The sequence below is a fragment of the Malus domestica genome, chromosome 06 (assembly GCF_042453785.1).
Source record: "Malus domestica chromosome 06, GDT2T_hap1".
In the NCBI taxonomy this organism is placed as follows: Eukaryota; Viridiplantae; Streptophyta; class Magnoliopsida; order Rosales; family Rosaceae; genus Malus; species Malus domestica.
Window position 1 is genome coordinate 29,020,844 of NC_091666.1, and position 17,781 is coordinate 29,038,624.

Sequence of the window (17,781 nt, forward strand, 5' to 3'; positions counted from 1 at the left end):
GGCTTTAGGGTATAACAGTATCGTTACCGATCTATAAGATCCCCTAGTCCTACCACGCACGGTAAAATAGCGAGATTGTCCATTGCCATGGTATACGCTAACCTCACCGCTAGGGTATTGGCTAGTAGATTCTTACATTTCTAGAGGTTTAAAGGATCGAATCTTAAAATCAACCTATAAGTGAACCCTCACTCTCAAGTCATCATACAAATAATACTGCTCAACTCACATGACACAGATTAGTACTTTTTGAAGTCAAGATCAGCTTCGTGTTTCCTCGTTTGCACTTAAGTTTGAACCTCCCTCTCACATATTAGTACTTTTTGGAGTCAAGTCTAGTTTCGTGTTTCTTTGTTTGCACTTAAGTATGAACCTTCCTCTCACATATTAGTACTTTCTGGAGTCAAAACCAACTTCGTGTTTCCTTGTTTGCACTTAAGTTTGAACCTCCTCTCAGTACACCAACAAAAAAGAAAAAATGTATTAATTTGGAAGTGTAAAAACGTGGACGGCAGGATTCGAACCTGTGCGGGCAAGCCCACCTGATTTCCAGTAATGCATTTCCAGTCATGCCCGATAACCAATCCGGCATGTCGCCGATGTTACTTTTACTGTCCAATGCTCTTTTAATTAAAACAGAAAAACAAATGGTGGTATTCATATTTATTTTTATGTATACGCTTTATTAATTTTGGACAAGAATTCTCTTCGGATCATCTTTATAAAAATTCGGAGATCAATCAATCGTGTCTATTTATTGTATATCGTGCAGTCACTTTTCGTTAAGTACTATTTATATTTAATTTTAAATTCTAATTTCTAAACGCTTGATGTACGATAAAAGGACTTGATTGATTGATTCTTCGAATCCTCACAAAAATGATCCGTAAATGATCCTATTCCATTAATTTTTTTTCAATTCATTTGATTAAACGTCAAAAAATGACAAATTGGTGTGCACCGGAACCACGAACCATGCGGAGCAGAGCTGAGGTTCCAGCGAGTGGTAGGGGTGGTGAAGACCGAGGTCGGGTACTCCCAAGGCCACGCGGACGATCCCAATTACAAATTGGTGTGCACCGGAACCACGAACCATGCGGAGGTGGTTCGGGTCCAGTTTGACCCGGAAGTCTGCCCCTACAAGTAGGGGTGGGCACGGTTTGGTTCGGTGCGGTTTTGAGTGAAACCGAAATCGAATTTTTTTGCGGTTCGGTGCGGTGCGGTTTTAAAGCCAAAACCAAAATGAAACCAAACCGTTTGGTTCGGTTCGGTGCGGTTTCAAACGGTTTCGGTTTGGTTTTTAAGAAAAAATTTACAATTTGCAATTTAACATATTAATAAGCATTTCCCAATAGCAATAGGAAAAAAACATTTGTTATGTAAACAATTAGCATGTTGCATGTAGTTGTGATGTTAAAACATGTTTGTGCAACAAAAGGGTGTCCCTTACAATGTTTATCATAAAACAAGTTGAATAAATTTGAATTCATTAAACGTGAGTGAAACTTTGATACTAGAATATGTGATATCATGCTTCAAATGAGTGGACTTCATTAGATCATTGTTTGAATCTTGATAACAAGATCAATCCACCCTTGTACATGTATGTGTGTGTGATGGTATAAAATAACAAAGGTCCTTCAAGTTAATGAACGAAAAAAAGTGATGAATGATGATATTCTTGGTTGAGTCCTATACTAAGTGTATGGATTCTAACAAACAACCAATTAAAACATGAAATATAATATGAACATTTAATTAAATGTTTATTAATATTTACGGTGCGGTTTGGTTTCGGTGCGGTTTTCAAAAGCCAAAACTGAAACCAAACCGTTTTCTATGTTGCGGTTTGGTTTCAAAACCGAAACCGTTTCAAAACCACAAAACCAAACCATTCGGTGCGGTTCGATTTGGTTCGTGTTTCGGTTTCGGTTTTCGGTTCTAAGTGCCCACCCCTACCTACAAGGATCTGCTCTCTGTGTTTTGGGATCGCCATGATCCAACGACGCTCAATCGCCAGGTAATTGGTTTTTGAGTTTTATGGGCCGTTGATTTTGTAGCCTAATCCGGTTTTTAGTTCGCGCCTTCTGCTTTTGACGTATGGAGTTTTACTTTTGTGCTTTTCATTTCTTTTGAATTTTAATCTCTGGCCCTAAAAGCCAAAAGTAAAACAACAACAATTTTGTTTTATGATTTTGCCCGTCTCTGAAGACTTTTTAAAAGTGCTTTCAAAATAATTGAAAACACTTTTATCAAGAGTGTTTTTAAAATCAATACTTAGTAACAATAAGTTTAAGCACTTCTTAGTTCTTACAAATAGTACATAATTGGTGTTTGTTGCAGAAAGTGATTTTGAATCCCAAAAACCTTTTCATCAAAAGTGGTTTTAATAATTTTAAAAGCACTTTTAAATGAGCTCTTAATGATTGCTAAATTTCAACTAAGTTTGAGTTTTTAGGGGAAAAATTAGGCAAGTAAATAATATGAGTTAGCAACTTTTAATTGAAAATAAAACTGAAAGGACATTAAACAAAAGACACAAGAGTAATTAGTATGGAGGTTGTAGCTCAGTTGATAAAGAACATTTTACCGTTATTATCTAGATTTTGCATTTGATTTCAAATCCCTTAACATCACTTATAAAAAGAAAGAGCACTATACTGCGACTTATACACATGTTATTGCTTGTTTAGTGTCCAAATTTTATTTATTATTAATGATTTGTAACCTATATTATTTGTGTACATTCCTCAAAAATTACGTGATGGAGCAATAACTAGTACAAGGGTGATTATGGTAATAACATGGGAACATTGAATCAACGGATGGTTGCTGACTTGCTTGTGAATTGAAACAGAATGGATGAATTAACAATTAAGCAGGCAAGTGCACCTTGAAGTGACATGTGACTGACATGGGCTCAAGTTGTTCTCGAGAAATAATTCTAACCTACTCAAAATTAATTCTTGCCAATTTACAGAATTTTGCGTTTTTTATTAAAAATGTTCATATTATAAATCATTTTATAAAGATAAAAAAATCAATTAAAAATAAATTTATTTAGTTATTTTTTTTTCAAATATGATATTTAGAGTGTGATTAATAATATGAAAATCATAAACACAAAACTCTGTGGTTTGAACACGAAGAGTTTTGAGTCGAAGTTTGTACTCATTCTTGAGCAGCCAAGCATTATCTATTCTCGAGTTGTACTACCTTGACAAATATGGCATACTCCTATATATGTTTCCTTTTTGGGTTAACTAGTTCTTGATTGTCATTTATTTATCAAATTAATTTGTGTTATGCATCAGGGAGGAGATGTTGGAACACAATACCGATCCAGAATCTACTACTACAACGAAAACCAGGCTCGGCTGGCCGAGGAATCGAAGGAAGCTAAGCAGGCGGAGTTGAAGGATAAGAAGGTGGTGACGGAGATCCTCCCGGCAAAGAAATTTTACAGGGCGGAGGAATACCATCAGCAATATCTCGAAAAAGGAGGAGGTAAAGGCAACAAACAATCTGAGGGGCTACTATATAATTTACCCATAAACAAGGTATAACCATAAACTCATGTGCTCACTCAACATTCATAAAGGTTTTAGGGTATCACAGTATCTTTACCGGTCTATAAGATCCACTAGTCCTACCACGCATGGTAAAATAGCGAGATTGTCGATTGCCATGGTCATACAACATACGCTAACCTCACCCCCATGGTATTGGCTAGTAGATTCTTTCCCCTCTAGAGGTTTAAAGGATTGAATCTTATGGTCAACCTGTAAGTGAACTCTCACTCTCAAGTCATCACACAAATAATACTGCTTAAGTCACATAAAAAAGATTAGTACTTTATGGAGTCAAGACCAGCTTCCTGTTTCCTCGTTTGCACTTAAGTTTGAACCTCCTTCTTGGTACACCAACAAAAAAGAAAGAAAAAAAGCATGGTAAAATAGCGAGATTGTCGATTGCCATGGTCATACAACATACGCTAACCTCACCCCCAGGGTATTGGCTAGTAGATTCTTACCCCACTGGAGGTTTAAAGGATCGAATCTTATGGTCAACCTGTAAGTGAACTCTCGCTCTCAAGTCATCACACAAATAATACTGCACAAGTCACATAAAAAATATTAGTACTTTATAGAGTCAAGACCAGCTTCCTGTTTTCTCGTTTGCACTTAAGTTTGAACCTCCTTTGTTGGTAAAGTTTGAACCTCCTTCTTGCTACACCAACAAAAAAGAAAAAAAAAAGTATTAATTTGAAAGTGTAAAAACATGAACGACCGGATTCGAACCTCTGCGGGCAAGCCCACATAATTTATAGTCGCGCCCGATAACCAATCCGGCACGTCCACCGATGTCACTTTTATTGTGCAATGATTTTTTAATTAAAACAATAAAAAAGAAATAATGCTATCCACATTTTTTTTTTGTATATACTTTATTAATTTTTTTAATTCAATATATTTAATGGATGAAAATTAATAACGATATTTAAGAAATAAAAATAAGTGTGTAAATAGTATTACGGTCAGCATACTGTAGAAAAACAACAAATGAATACCGACGTGTGGTTGTAAGCCGTTAGCAACGTCTGTATCTGGCCGGCTATGGCTGCCAGATTCAACTACCACACCTCTTCATAACAGTCCATCCACTCCCACTCCTCCACGAAATTCAATCAGCAAGAATAATGGCCGCCGCTTCCGACAATTCCGCTGTCAACAACCCGGCTCTGGGCCCGGACTCGGATACTACGGACAATCCGGGTCACGAGTTCGCTCAGTTCGGATCCGGGTGCTTCTGGGGAGCGGAGCTGAGGTTCCAGCGAGTGGTAGGGGTGGTGAAGACCGAGGTCGGGTACTCCCAAGGCCATGCGGACGATCCCAATTACAAATTGGTGTGCACCGGAACAACGAACCACGCGGAGGTGGTTCGGGTCCAGTTTGACCCGGAAGTCTGCCCCTACAAGGATCTGCTAACTGTGTTTTGGGATCGCCATGATCCAACGACGCTTAATCGCCAGGTAATTGGTTTTTGAGTTTTATGGGCCGTTGATTTTGTAGCCTGGTCCTGTATTTTGTTCGCGCCTTCTGCTTTTGACGTATGGAGTTTTACCTTTGTGCTTATCATTTATTTTGAATTTTAATCTCTGTCCCTAAAAGCCAAAAGTAAAACAACAACAATTTTGTTTTATGATTTTGCCAGTCTCTTAAGAATTTTTTAAAATGATTTTAAAATGATTAAAAACATTTTTGATAAACGTGTTTTTAGAATCAATACTTAATAAAAATACAAGTGAATTATAAAAAAACAACTGAAGCACTTCTTACAAAAGGCACATAAATAATGCTTGTTGCAGAAATACTTCAAGTGATTTTGGATCCTAAAAACCTTTTCACCAAAAGTGGTTTTAATAATTATAAAAACACTTCTAAATGAGTCCTCAATGACTGCTAAATTTCAGCTAAGTTTGTGTTTTTAGGGGAAAAATTAGGCAAGTAAATTATATGAGTGGGTGAAGTGCCAATTTAGTCCCTGAACTATCACCTCAGTGAAAATTAGGTCCTTGAATTATTTTTTCAGTAAAATAAGTCCCTAAATTCATTAGAAATTGCTAATTTCATCCCTATTATTATATTCAAAGCTATTTTATCTAATTTTTCGTCAAATTAAGTCACTTGACACACTTTAGAATGTAATACCATCATTTTCTTGTTTATAAGTGCTTAACATTTCATATATGTTGCGAATTTAATGTCTAATTTACCCTTAAAAGTTAACTTACACTATTTCTTTATGAAAAATTACCAATTTCTCCTTCAAAGTTAACTACATACACTATTTCTTTATGAAAAACTACCAATCTAGCATTCAATGTGTATCACATGCAAGTAACGTGACTTAAATTGATGGAAAATTGAATATAGTAGCTTCGAATATAACATTAGGGATGTAATAGGCAGATTTTTATAATTCAGGGACTAATTTTTCTGAAAAAATAGTTTAGGGACCTAATTTTCATTAAGGTGATAATTCAGGGACTAAATTGGCAGTTTACCCTATATGAGTTAGCAACTTTTGATCAAAAAAAAAACTGAAAGGACATAAACAAAAGACACAAGAGTATTTAATATGGAAGTCGTAGCTCAATTGGTAAGGAACATTTTACCATTATTATGTAGATTTTGCGTTTGATTTCAGATCCCTTAACATCACTTGTAAAAAGAAAGAGTACTATACTGCGACTTATACACATGTTATCGCTTGTCTGGTATCCAAATTTTATTTTTCATTAAAAATTTGTAACAGATATTATTTGTGTGCATTTCTCAAAAATTATGTGATGGAGCAATAACTAGCACAAGGATGATTATGGTAATAACATGGGAGCATTGAATCAATGGATGGTTGCTGACTTGCTTGTGAATTGAAACAGAATGGATGAATTAACAATTAAGCAGGCAAGTGAACCTTGAAGTGACATGTGATTGAGATGGGCTCAAGTTGTTCTCAAGAAATAATTCAAACCTACTCAAAATTATTTCTTGCCGATTTATAGAATTTTGTATTTTTTATTGAAACTGTTCATATTATAAATCATTCTATAAAGATAAAAAAAATCAATTAAAACTAAAGTTATTTAGTCTTTTTTTTTTCAAATATGATATTTAGAGTGTGATTAATAACATGAAAATCATAAGCACAAAACTCTGTGATTTGAACACGAAGAGTTTTGAGTCGAAGTTCGTATTCATCCTTGAGTAGCCAAGCATTATCTATTCTCGAGTTGTACTACCTTGACAAATATGGCATACTCCTATATATGTTTCCTTTTTGGGTTAACTAGTTCTTGATTGTCATTTATTTATCAAATAAATTTGTGTTATGCATCAGGGAGGAGATGTTGGCACACAATACCGATCCGGAATCTACTACTACAACAAAAACCAGGCTCGGCTGGCCGAGGAATCGAAGGAAGCTAAGCAGGCGGAGTTGAAGGATAAGAAGGTGGTGACGGAGATCCTCCCGGCAAAGAAATTTTACAGGGCGGAGGAATACCATCAGCAATATCTCGAAAAAGGAGGAGGTAAAGGCAACAAACAATCTGCCGAGAAGGGTTGCACTGATCCTATCAGATGCTATGGTTGATAAGTTATGCATGCATTTGATGCCATATGATAAAAAATATTCCTAAATCGTAGTCACCAACGATAACATATGGTGCGATAATATCTACCGTATCTTAAATAAATGAGGCTCGGAGTGGAACTGAAAATGTACGCATGAAACACTGTCGCATCTAATAGTATCATTTGGCACTTATGTACCCATATCGTTTATGCACATTTGGCGTCATGTTTTTATATGTCGAAGCTTCTTTTGTACGAGTTTTCGGGTTTAATTTTCCTACGTGCTTTGATAATATTACTACTAGTGAATTGAGGAAATTTACAGATCTTTAGATAATACATGAATAATTCAAACCTAGAAGACAAATATTATTTGGCCACGAGGCCTTGAGTGATGCAACTTTTTATAACCGAAGCAGCATCAGCGAAAGCTAGAGTCAAACTGTTGGATTTTGTTTAGAGTTCATCCTTAGGGTTTGAGGTAGGTGCTGCTTGAGGGTTTGTCGATGAGTTCTTGACGGGATACGAAGCCTCCATTGCTATTCCGCATATCCCTTCCTTAGCAGAGACGCCGCGCTGCATCCTTATGTAACCCTCCTCTCCCCACTCGGTTCCCCATGAGTTCTTTACTATCCAATACTTGGTTCCGTCAAGTGTTGTTCCGTAGCCAACAACTGCTACTCCGTGATCAAGCTCTGTGCCGCATTTTCCATCAAATACCCCCTGTGAATCATGGTCCAGCAGATTAAGATACGATCCCTCGACCTTTTCATTTTTCTCCAGTAGATATTAGCTAAGGCGAATAGATATTAGAAGCTTTACCTCATGGTAGAATTGGAAATCGGAACCTCCAGCATCAATGGCGACAGAAATAGGTTGGTTTGCAGCTGCTTTGAGCAATGCATCCTCGTCATTAGCAGGCACACTCTCATGGCCATCAATGGACACTGCCGGAGCGTTTTCCTGGAAAAAAAGTATCGGTTATAACCTTATAATCTCACATTCATAAGCGAAGGGGTGTCGAAAAGGGATTGAAGATATATCCCTGAAATGTATGGGAACAAAATTAATTACCTTTGCAACATTACATGTTGAATCTGCTGCTCGGTAAGGGTAATTAGTTTCGGCTGTCAGGCCTCCCCTTTGTTTGATGAACTCCATTGCCAGTTCCATTAGACCTCCATTGCATCCATGGTTTTGTTCCGTGTCACAATCGACCAACTCTTGTTCAGACAACGAAACCAGATTTTTTGTCTTAATTTGATTGATGCCCTCAACAGCTACAACAGTTGAAAATGCCCAGCAACTACCTGTATAATTTCATCGAAACAAAGGAATATAGTTGAAACAATCGATACAGATACCATTTTGTAGAAAGAAAATGAAACAAAACGAGGAAGGATTTAGCAAATTTTGCTTACCACAATGGCCTTGATCCTTAACGGGAGTGACAGCTCCATTCTTTCTCCAATCAACAGATGGTGGGACACTCCCAACATTTCCATACCGAAAGCCTGTGTCAGCACGCTGCCCTTGGAACATTCTATGGTGCTTAACCTTCGAACCAGCGTAAACACTCCTGAACTCATGGTTGGTCATGTCAGCAAACTTGTTAAGCTTCAGCTTGTAAGGCTTATCACCTTTGTTAGTGTTGTGAACATGCTTGACATTCTCCTTAAACACATTGAATCGCTTGTTCTTCTCGTCGAGGCTCCTAGAAACCGTGTGATGGCTCCTCCACCTCTCGTACAAACCCCACAAGCTCTCCTCCGAGGCCAAGTCCTTCTCGTGGTAGTCGAAACTCTCAGAAACCCCCATAACCAAAGCGAGCGAGAGAGCAAGCGCAACCCAAACAAACTTAGTCATTTTCTACCGGCTTAGGGTTCAAGTTTCGACACAGGATGAGAATACGAAGACCTCGACACCGCCTTATATGGAGGATCAAAGAATGGATAACAAAGAGAGTAAGTTATGGGGTATCTTGTGGAGACGAACAACTTTAAATAACCGAGAGAAAATATGGGATGTGATGATTGTGTGGGAAATGGGATTTGGCTTGTTTGTGGAAGCAATGGATTGAATTAGTGAGTGTGGGTTCATATTTTGGCATGGAACTTTTAGAAAAGGAAGCAAGAATGTAGGTAACTTTTTAGCAGTTGGCAATAAAAGCTGGTGTGCTTTTGGATATTAGGGTTTGAATACATTCCCAACACGTTTTACCGTCACCATGTATGGAGATGGAGAGAGAGAGAGAGAGAGGAGCATGGTTACGTAGGTGGAGTGTCTTAGACACGATTTTGGCAAGTGGAAGAAAAGTGCTTCTATGGTAACTGCTTTTTATCTTTAACTGATCATAGTCAACATAGTGACTTAAGTTTTGATCGTCACACAGTTAATTAATGCCTTTTCAATTGGTGATGGCAAGCCTTGCGTTTTGATCAACATAATCCCTTGTTGTAGAGTACTTCTAATAAAGACGAAAAAGTAACAAATGATCATTTGGTTTAGCAGCATTTGATCTCTACTTTATTGGCAAAACAACTTATATAACTATAATTTCCCCTTGGGAAGAACAATTGCAGTAGTGAAACATCTCGTTGTGCATTCCTACTCATAAGAAACATAAGAAAGAAATAACGCTTTGAGAAGTATACACTGATTATTTTGAACAGTAAAAAACAATTTCCTTTCAAAATTTCGACATACGAGAATGAGTTGGAGGTCATGAAAACCCAAAGAATAGCCTCGTACATGTTACTTGATGCCGAAGCAACCAAAAGGATGTAAAACATCGCTTGTAGGACTTGACTAAACACTAGCGTAGTGTACTGGTAACTAGTCACTTCTACGCTTGGAGAAAGTGAGGCTTCTCACATTAAGAAAAAGTGTGGATGCCTCCCTTTTTGGACACAAAAGTTCTTTAGAAACAACCTTAAACAAAGTTAAATGGATTAAGAATTTCTCAAGTTTTAATCACCAAATGATGTGACATGTAACAAGGTTTTAGTAGTTTTTATCATGTTGTGACGCACAATTATATTTTTAACATGTTTACGAGGATAATCTTGAATTGAGAAGGGAAATACGGAATAAGATTAATCAACCGCCTAGTAGATCTAACTTTTGCATTTTTAAGTATGTGATTACATACTTTAAGATAGAACTCACACTTTATTTTTATTTTTTATGTTTAGTAGACAGGAAATTAAGAATTTAAATAGATTTTACCCATATTTTAGTAAACGCAGAAAAATTAAAAAATTCAAATAATTCCAATTTTCATTTCTTGTAAGTAAACACGACATTTGTGTACTCTTCCGAACGAAAATCTCAAACTCGGTTAAGCTCAAGTGGCAAAAGATAAGTAGATCTTCAATTTTAGTTCCTTTTGTAAGGAAATAGGAAAATGAAAATAAAAGTCGATTAAGTGGGAAAAGAAAAATCTCTGTGATGAACAATATTCCAAAAGCTGTTAGCCGCAGAAGCCAAAAGCTGTTGGGCATATGCCTCATGCCATCTATACACTAACACCAGAGAGACAACTGATCTTAAATCTAACTGCCCAAAATCCCGATGACATGACCTCACGACGGGGATGGCCCGAGGACTTTATGCCGTTGAAAATGTGCCGCGGATACTGGTGTAAAAGTGAATATAAGTTCAGGTCTAGAGATATACAGCTCGCATGTTAACCAAATCGGCAGATGAGATGACGATTTATACATCTAGATAAGGAAATATATTAACAATATTCAGATAATGCATTCCTAACCGTGCCTCGACAAATGATAATCGTCATTTCAAAGTTTCACTAAACATTGAAAAACACGACATGTAATTTTCGAAAGCTTTATATAAAGTAAGCCATAAGACAGCACTTAGCTATTCTGTGAATGCCAAGTTAAATTATTCTAGAATTGTGATTGTGTTCAAGAGAGCAATGCTCAGACAAAATCAGAAGCAGAGGAAACAACAGAATACAAACATACAAGAAGATCAATCTGAGTCGCTCATGCTTGAGTCTCCCTTAATTTGGCCTGCTCCCGCAGCATCTCTTCTCTAACTCTCTTAATCTCCATTTCCCTTTCGAGTCTTTCTTGCTGCCATGTTAACGAGACCCCAATCAATATCATTCCAAACTTTGAACGGTAACAATACCAAAACATAACGGCTAATACACGGAGAAGGCCAACTAAAAAGGCACATTTAAAAGGTAAGCACAACAAAAAAGCTTACATTTACGCCCATGTTATGAGCAGCCAACTATTACTACCAAGATTTCAAAAATCTAGGTTTTGGTCCAAGCATCCCTGCTATCCTTTGAACATGTAGTTCAGAACTAAAATACTAGTTTCCTGGTTTCAACAAGTTTGTGCTTCCTACTTAAATTATGGGAACGTAATATGGAACCCGCATCTAATGGAGGGAAACAAAAGAGAAGCAGCACAACTAGTCATGATAATAGGCAACGTATTACGAAAACACAACCAATTGTTCAACATGGAAGAAGGGTCCAGATAAGAAATCTATGATAAGAAACGACTATAACTTATGAAAGGTTTAATTCTACACAGAGTGTTACTGATCACAGAAATATAACTTAATGACTGAGTCAAATTCCAAGTTCAAATTATGTTCCCCAGTTCTCAGTAACCAAGCATTGCATTTAAGCTTCCCTGGGACACAAAACGAATATATCATTGACTACATTGCATTTGTCACGCAAAGAATAACTCCAAATAAGAAAGCCCACGATACGAAATGTCTATAACTTCTGAAAGGTTGAATTCTACACAGGAGTGCCACTTTATCACAAAAATATAGCATAATAACAACAATAATAGCAAATTTCCAAGTTCAATTACGTTCCCCAATCCCCAGCATCCCACATTGCATTTATGCTTCCCTCGGCTACGAAAAGGCTATAACAATGACTACATTGCATTTATCACAGAAAACAGAGCTCCAAATAAGAAACCCCACGATACGAAAGGTTGAATTCTACACAGGAGGTGTCACTTTATCATAATAATATAGCATAGCAACAACAAATACAGCGAAATTCCAAGTTCAATTATGTTCCCCAATTCCCTGTAACCAAACATTGCATTCCCTCTAACCTCACCACAAAGTTTCACGCCAATTTCCTGTAAATCGGATTTTCCGCCATAATTGAACAATTCAATGAGAACCCATCTAAATTCTGAGCTTGCAGTGCTCAAATTCAATCGAATTCTTAAATAAAAAATTGCAAATCACCCAAATTTTAAGTCCAATCTGAAAGAGAAATTGCTTCTGCAGGCAAAGAGAAAGAAGAGATTTTAACCTTTTCATCCTGATGCAGAGCGATCCAGACGTGGACTTTATCCATGGACTGCCAGAACACAAAAGCTCCCAAAGTCATAGCGAAGTAGGTTGCCACTTTCACCATCGTCTTCGCCTTCTTTTCTGCTTCCAAATCTCCGTTTTAGGTTTCAGGTGAGCGATCGATAGATAGACAGACCCACTAACGCCACTCTCCGTTTATCGTAAACGGGTCGAATCCGAACGCCAAAATGCTTTATACAACTTAAGAGTAGATAGAAAGCCCTCCAAGTGTCTTTGCTGGGCCGATTGACAAATGCTATTTGGCCCATTTTTACCAAAACATGAAAAGTACTTCTTGATTTTTGGAGAAGCACTTTTAAATGCTTCTTCATAAATCACTTTTAGTACAAGTACTTGTGAACAAAAGTGCTTCCTACAATGCATGAAGAGCCTGAAGCAGGTGCTTCTCTAGAAGGCACTTTTTACGATCCACAGTCACTTTCAAAGTTTTTGTGAAACGATGTAATGTAGTCTGAAAGCGTTTTTAACCATTCTTAAAAAGCATCCCAAACAAGGTGGCGTTATGGTTAACATGCTAACCCACATTTTCTCCATATTCTATAACAACATAACAATATATGATAGTTTTGATATGCTTCAACAAGAAAATACAAGGAATCAACAATAGCCAAAGCAATGAATAAAATTTAGTCAATATATTTGGATGAGAGATATAGACGAATGCAGGCACGCTACAATTCGAGATGAATCATTATTTACACCAAATCTAATCGAACTTGTGTACATTATGTATACGTGTGTCTTGTGGAAACAAGAACAAAAGGAATCGGCCAGATCCGTCACGTCCAAGTACAGATGATTCCGTTCTTGTCCGCAGAAGCTAGAGGTTTTCCATGCCCGCTCCATGAACAACACAGGACAGATGCAGTGTGCTCCTTCAGAGTGCTCACAATGTCAGCTTTCGATATTGACCAAATATACACACAACCGTCAGCAGATCCAGCAGCAACGTAATTGTCATCTGGACTGATACAGGACCGGCTCCAATTCGACGCTACTCTGTTTCCAGTGGCTCTTAATGTACGGCGGACTTCCAGAGACCGCATATCAAACAAATTATGCACATTGTCTCTCCCACTGGTCAGTATAACATTACCATCTCGGGACAAAGATATAGATGTCACAGCATTTGAATGTGCAGCTACTTCACTGAGTAGCTTTCCTTTCTCAATATCCCACAAACGAAGATTTCCATCAACATGGCCTGAACATATGGTCTGTCCATCCATGCTGAATGACAAAGCATTGCAATTTTTCGGGTACATGATTGTATTGGTGCAGTAACCTTTCTGCAAATCCCAAACTTTTATGGTACGATCATAAGCTGCACTCACAACATGACGACTTGAGAATTTGCTGACATCTACTGCACAAACTTTATCCATGTGGCCAGTGAGAGTGTGGCGAACCCTCCCTGAGCTAACATCCCAGGCATACAATTTGTTTGAGCTGCTTGCTGCAATGATAGATTTATTGTCATGGGTAATCGTCAGGTCCAGAACAGAACCAATGCAACCGTGAAGTGTATGAGTTAGTGACCCATTATTTGTATCCCACATTTTAATGGACCCATCCTGTCCACCAGTAATCAATCTGCCAGAATTGTACTCAAATAATATGGATGCACAACCTCCTTCATGGGCAGGGATCCTATTCTTGCATGCAGAGGGAATGGTTGACTCCACATAGTACTCAGCACCTTCTTCACTTTGGCGGACAACACCATCTACCTGCTGCCTAGCAAGTTTTTCCAAACCGCTGGCCCTAAGCCGCTCGATCATATCTTCATATAGTGCATTTGCCTAAATTAAATAAAGAACACACAGGTTAAAACATATACCCCATATGTACAATCGGTAAGAAATGTACAAAAGAAATATTTCTTTCAATAAATGAAGAAATTCAATACTATTGTATACTGGAGAACAAGGCAGTCCTTGCAACCACTTAAATGAGATTTCAAATCTTATCCGGGTATCCCATATACTTTCTAATGTTTTATGTCCAAGTTAAAGAATAGTTTAAGTGCAAGAAAGAAAACGGAAAATCCCATGTGGCATGTCAAAAGAGATCCAAATTAATATATAGCATTGTTTCCATTTAGGTTTTTCTAACATTTACCAAACACTTGTGAAAGTGGCAAACCTTAAATCCATTAACAACTAGAAAACGCGCTATGTCTCGCATCACACCTTAAACCCATCAACATCTAGAACTACCGACTAAACTAAATGAGAGAACCACAATATTTAAGTTTGATTATAGAACATATAAAGTACCTCGTTAAGGCGTTCTGCATCCTTCATCTTTTCCAACATCCAGCGGTCAATTAACACCTTACTTTCAGTTTCAGCATTCCTAGCTCTAATAGACATTGCTTCTAGCTGTGCTCTTATTTCCTTGTTCTCATTCACAACCAATTCTAAAGCTTTAATCTTCTCTTCCAAGTCAGCCGCTAACTGAGAGCATTCATCCCTACAACATGTACTCATTGAAATCAGTCATCAAGAACCTTGAAATCTCAAAAAGCGTCTGCTTTTCCATTACTAGTAAAAAAAACTTCAACCTTTTTTCAGTTAACTCCTTCTGAAGATCAGCCACTGCCGCTTCTTTCTCTTGAAGTGAAGCTTTTGAAGCTCTGGACTCTGCTACTTCCACCACGAGTTGCTCGGACAACCGCGATTGAGCTTTGTAACACTGCTGCAGTTCCATTTCCAGATTCTCCGCTTTCTCCTTCCATTCTGAGCCCTTAAAAGACAACCAAAAAGTAACTCAATCTCTAAGTTCTAAACAATTCAAACCCAAGGGAAGCTACAACTATAAACCATTCCAATCACACAAGAAACCGATAACTCGCAAACTAAACGCCACAACAAGTTAACGAAGCATCAAATTCTTCCCCAAAATAGTAATTACATCAATTACTTCAATCAACCGAAAATTCTTCTGCTAGCGAACTCGGGGATCAAATATTTCAAATTCAAACAAAATTTCCCAAAAATCAGAACCATAAATCGCAGCTTGTTAGAGACTAAGAGACTACCTGATGAAGAATTGGCTTCGCAAGAGCGATGATAGCTGGAGCATGAGCACCTTCTTCCACCAAATGCCGCCTCCGCAGAGCCTTCAGAGCGTGCTTTATCGCTTCCGTCGCAATCTCCTCCTGCGACCTGCACAAAGAAACAGACTTCAGCAAAACACAAACACCTCTGCAGTGTACGATCGCCTCTGTTTGGCAACCGAGAAAATTTCCCGAAGAGAAAATTCACGAATCCGGAAACGACGCCGTACTTACATTGCGATCGAAATCGAGGATTGTGCCGGAGAAATCGTTAGGGATTCAATAAGGGGAAGAAATCATGGTCTTCTTCGAAGGCGCAGGGGTAATTCCGGAATAGCGTTGAAAGTTGCGGCGGCGGCCGGTTTTAGCAACGCCCAAAAACAGGGAATTCGGATCCCTTTGGAATTGGTCCGTTCGGAATCAGGGCGTTTGGGGAAGTCTGAGACGATGGAATTCGATTCCGACTGAGAGTCTGAAAAAACCGGGGGTTGCTGCCAAGAGATCGAGCCAGCGTAGAGTCGGGAGTACGACGGACGAAAGGAGACTATCAATAAAACGGCGTCGTTCTTGACTAATTAACATTAGTTTTAGGGATGTGATATCCAGACATCGCTTTTTACTTTTCCCACACCTTTTTAATTTTCGGCATTCGGATTGGATGAATTGAAGAAGATCAACAGACAGATGTGTGAGAAATAAAAAGGGGTGTGTGGATAGCACACCCCTAGTTTTAAAGGAGGTGATTTTTACGCATATTTTAGGATTCGTTTGGAAGTGTATTTAAAATAGTTGGAAACACTTTTGGATTCACTTGAAAGTTTCATGACTCATTTGAAAGATTTTTAAAAATGATTGAAGTGTTTTTTGTGGATTGTTTTTTAAATCAATTCTTCGTAAAAACGCAAATAAATCCTAAAAAACATTTTTTTTTCAAGTTTTATTATTATTAAACCATCTTCAATTCTTGGGTTAAAGTTAAAAATTTTAACCCATAGAAATTTGGGTTTTAACCCAAAAACAGATTTTTTTTTTCCTCCAACCCTTCTGGTTAAGTTTTTAGCCCGGAAGTTTTAAAAAATGAATTTAGGATAATTTTTTTTCTTAAGGTAACTTAAAAAAAAAATTATGTTGACTGTGTTAATTTAATTTTATGAACATTTTAACCCAAAAATATTTAGATTTCGATAAATATTGAAAAATCTCTAAACCGACACCATGAAACTCGTGAAACACTATGACAGAATATGAAACACATAAAATAATATATTTTTTAATTACTTTAGCCGTTGAATTTAAATTTAGACAATTGGATCTTCTTTTTTTACCGTTAGATTTCATCATGTTAGATTTTAACCGTTTGATTTAATGAATAAATAAAACGAAAAAAAATACACATATATAGTGGGCCAACTCCACTAACCCATGAGAAATCTTGGGCTAAATTTGTCTCAAAAATGAGTTTTGGGTTAAAACTTATATTTGTCCCAAGATTTAGAGCAAGTTAGGGTAAGTATAGAACCTAAAATTTGAGTTTTACTTCAAGGGTTGGAGTAGGTCTTAGGGGAGGGAAAAGTTTGAAACTATTATAATAATTTAGGAGAGTGAGTTTCGAATCTGAGACACATAGGTAGAAACCTAACACCCTATTCATTATGATATTGGACAATATGTGTAGAAAAAGACATGAAACTCTTCCTGAAAAAAGCACATAACTGGTTTGAAACCTAAAAATATTTCTCTGAAAGCACTTTCAGTCATTTAAAAGTACTTCCAAATGAGTATTTAGTAATGATTGATTCCAAAAGCACTTTGATCAAAACAATTTTTAACTATTTTAAAAGCACTTTCAAACGAGCGCTAAGCGTTTACCTCTCTTTATTCATAACTCTCAAATTATGTAAATCAAATAGAAACAAAAAATTGATTAACAATGAGTATGAGAAGCTAAAAGAAATGTGTGTGTGTGTGTGTGTGTGTGTCATTTTTCTAATTGTAGTAAGGGTGTAAATCAAATAGAAACAAAAAATTGATTAACAATGAGTATGAGAAGCTAAAAGAAATGTGTGTGTGTGTGTGTCATTTTTCTAATTGTAGTAAGGGTGTGAGTTTGATAGTGAAATCCGCTTTTGACTGAAATTTTTGAATCCAAAAAATTCCATATTCCAAGCCAAATGTCCGAAAATTTTAGACGAC

General features: G+C 37.2%; 4 protein-coding genes and 2 long non-coding RNA genes across 6 annotated transcripts; 2 read left to right on the plus strand and 4 right to left on the minus strand.

Moving 5' to 3' along the window:
• Positions 1-1,077: 1,077 nt before the first annotated feature.
• Positions 1,078-2,788, minus strand: LOC139197214 (uncharacterized). The gene is made up of 2 exons (XR_011582372.1): positions 1,960-2,788; positions 1,078-1,137 (listed from the first exon to the last, which is right to left on the minus strand). It is a non-coding gene; the product is annotated as an uncharacterized lncRNA (long non-coding RNA).
• Positions 1,955-3,500, plus strand: LOC103409698 (uncharacterized). The gene is made up of 2 exons (XR_011582371.1): positions 1,955-2,020; positions 3,315-3,500. It is a non-coding gene; the product is annotated as an uncharacterized lncRNA (long non-coding RNA).
• A 1,015-nt stretch (positions 3,501-4,515) lies between these two features.
• Positions 4,516-7,397, plus strand: LOC103437644 (peptide methionine sulfoxide reductase-like). Its single transcript, XM_008376131.4, has 2 exons — positions 4,516-5,032; positions 6,904-7,397. The coding sequence occupies exons 1-2, from the start codon at positions 4,700-4,702 to the stop codon at positions 7,156-7,158; spliced, it is 588 nt and encodes a 195-aa protein (XP_008374353.3). The 5' UTR covers positions 4,516-4,699; the 3' UTR covers positions 7,159-7,397.
• Position 7,398: 1 nt separating this feature from the next.
• LOC103437643 (vignain) lies at positions 7,399-9,287 on the minus strand. Its single transcript, XM_008376130.4, has 4 exons — positions 8,561-9,287; positions 8,214-8,449; positions 7,962-8,102; positions 7,399-7,862 (listed from the first exon to the last, which is right to left on the minus strand). The coding sequence occupies exons 1-4, from the start codon at positions 9,003-9,005 to the stop codon at positions 7,596-7,598; spliced, it is 1,089 nt and encodes a 362-aa protein (XP_008374352.3). The 5' UTR covers positions 9,006-9,287; the 3' UTR covers positions 7,399-7,595.
• A 1,630-nt stretch (positions 9,288-10,917) lies between these two features.
• LOC103437642 (uncharacterized) lies at positions 10,918-12,679 on the minus strand. The gene is made up of 2 exons (XM_029103930.2): positions 12,466-12,679; positions 10,918-11,239 (listed from the first exon to the last, which is right to left on the minus strand). The coding sequence occupies exons 1-2, from the start codon at positions 12,568-12,570 to the stop codon at positions 11,150-11,152; spliced, it is 195 nt and encodes a 64-aa protein (XP_028959763.1). The 5' UTR covers positions 12,571-12,679; the 3' UTR covers positions 10,918-11,149.
• A 464-nt stretch (positions 12,680-13,143) lies between these two features.
• Positions 13,144-16,340, minus strand: LOC103437641 (autophagy-related protein 16). Its single transcript, XM_008376129.4, has 5 exons — positions 15,823-16,340; positions 15,571-15,697; positions 15,094-15,275; positions 14,807-15,002; positions 13,144-14,329 (listed from the first exon to the last, which is right to left on the minus strand). Coding segments are annotated over exons 1-5 (1,530 nt in total). The 5' UTR covers positions 15,825-16,340; the 3' UTR covers positions 13,144-13,306.
• Positions 16,341-17,781: the final 1,441 nt, after the last annotated feature.

What these genes read in the sequence shown, in the direction of transcription:
- LOC103437641 (XM_008376129.4), bottom strand. An exon ending in CGAAGCCAATTCTTCATCAG is followed by an intron (nt 15,276 to 15,570) that starts GTAGTCTCTTAG and finishes TTGTCTTTTAAG; the next exon opens with GGCTCAGAATGGAAGGAGAA. An exon ending in ATGCAGAACGCCTTAACGAG is followed by an intron (nt 14,330 to 14,806) that starts GTACTTTATATG and finishes TATTTAATTTAG; the next exon opens with GCAAATGCACTATATGAAGA.
- LOC103437642 (XM_029103930.2), bottom strand. Translation starts at nt 12,570, where the DNA reads ATGGTGAAAGTGGCAACCTACTTCGCTATGACTTTGGGAGCTTTTGTG. An exon ending in CTCTGCATCAGGATGAAAAG is followed by an intron (nt 11,240 to 12,465) that starts GTTAAAATCTCT and finishes TTAACATGGCAG; the next exon opens with CAAGAAAGACTCGAAAGGGA.
- LOC103437643 (XM_008376130.4), bottom strand. Translation starts at nt 9,005, where the DNA reads ATGACTAAGTTTGTTTGGGTTGCGCTTGCTCTCTCGCTCGCTTTGGTT. An exon ending in TAAGGATCAAGGCCATTGTG is followed by an intron (nt 8,450 to 8,560) that starts GTAAGCAAAATT and finishes GAAATTATACAG; the next exon opens with GTAGTTGCTGGGCATTTTCA. An exon ending in CAACATGTAATGTTGCAAAG is followed by an intron (nt 8,103 to 8,213) that starts GTAATTAATTTT and finishes CTTTTTTTCCAG; the next exon opens with GAAAACGCTCCGGCAGTGTC.
- LOC103437644 (XM_008376131.4), top strand. Translation starts at nt 4,700, where the DNA reads ATGGCCGCCGCTTCCGACAATTCCGCTGTCAACAACCCGGCTCTGGGC. An exon ending in CAACGACGCTTAATCGCCAG is followed by an intron (nt 5,033 to 6,903) that starts GTAATTGGTTTT and finishes GTTATGCATCAG; the next exon opens with GGAGGAGATGTTGGCACACA.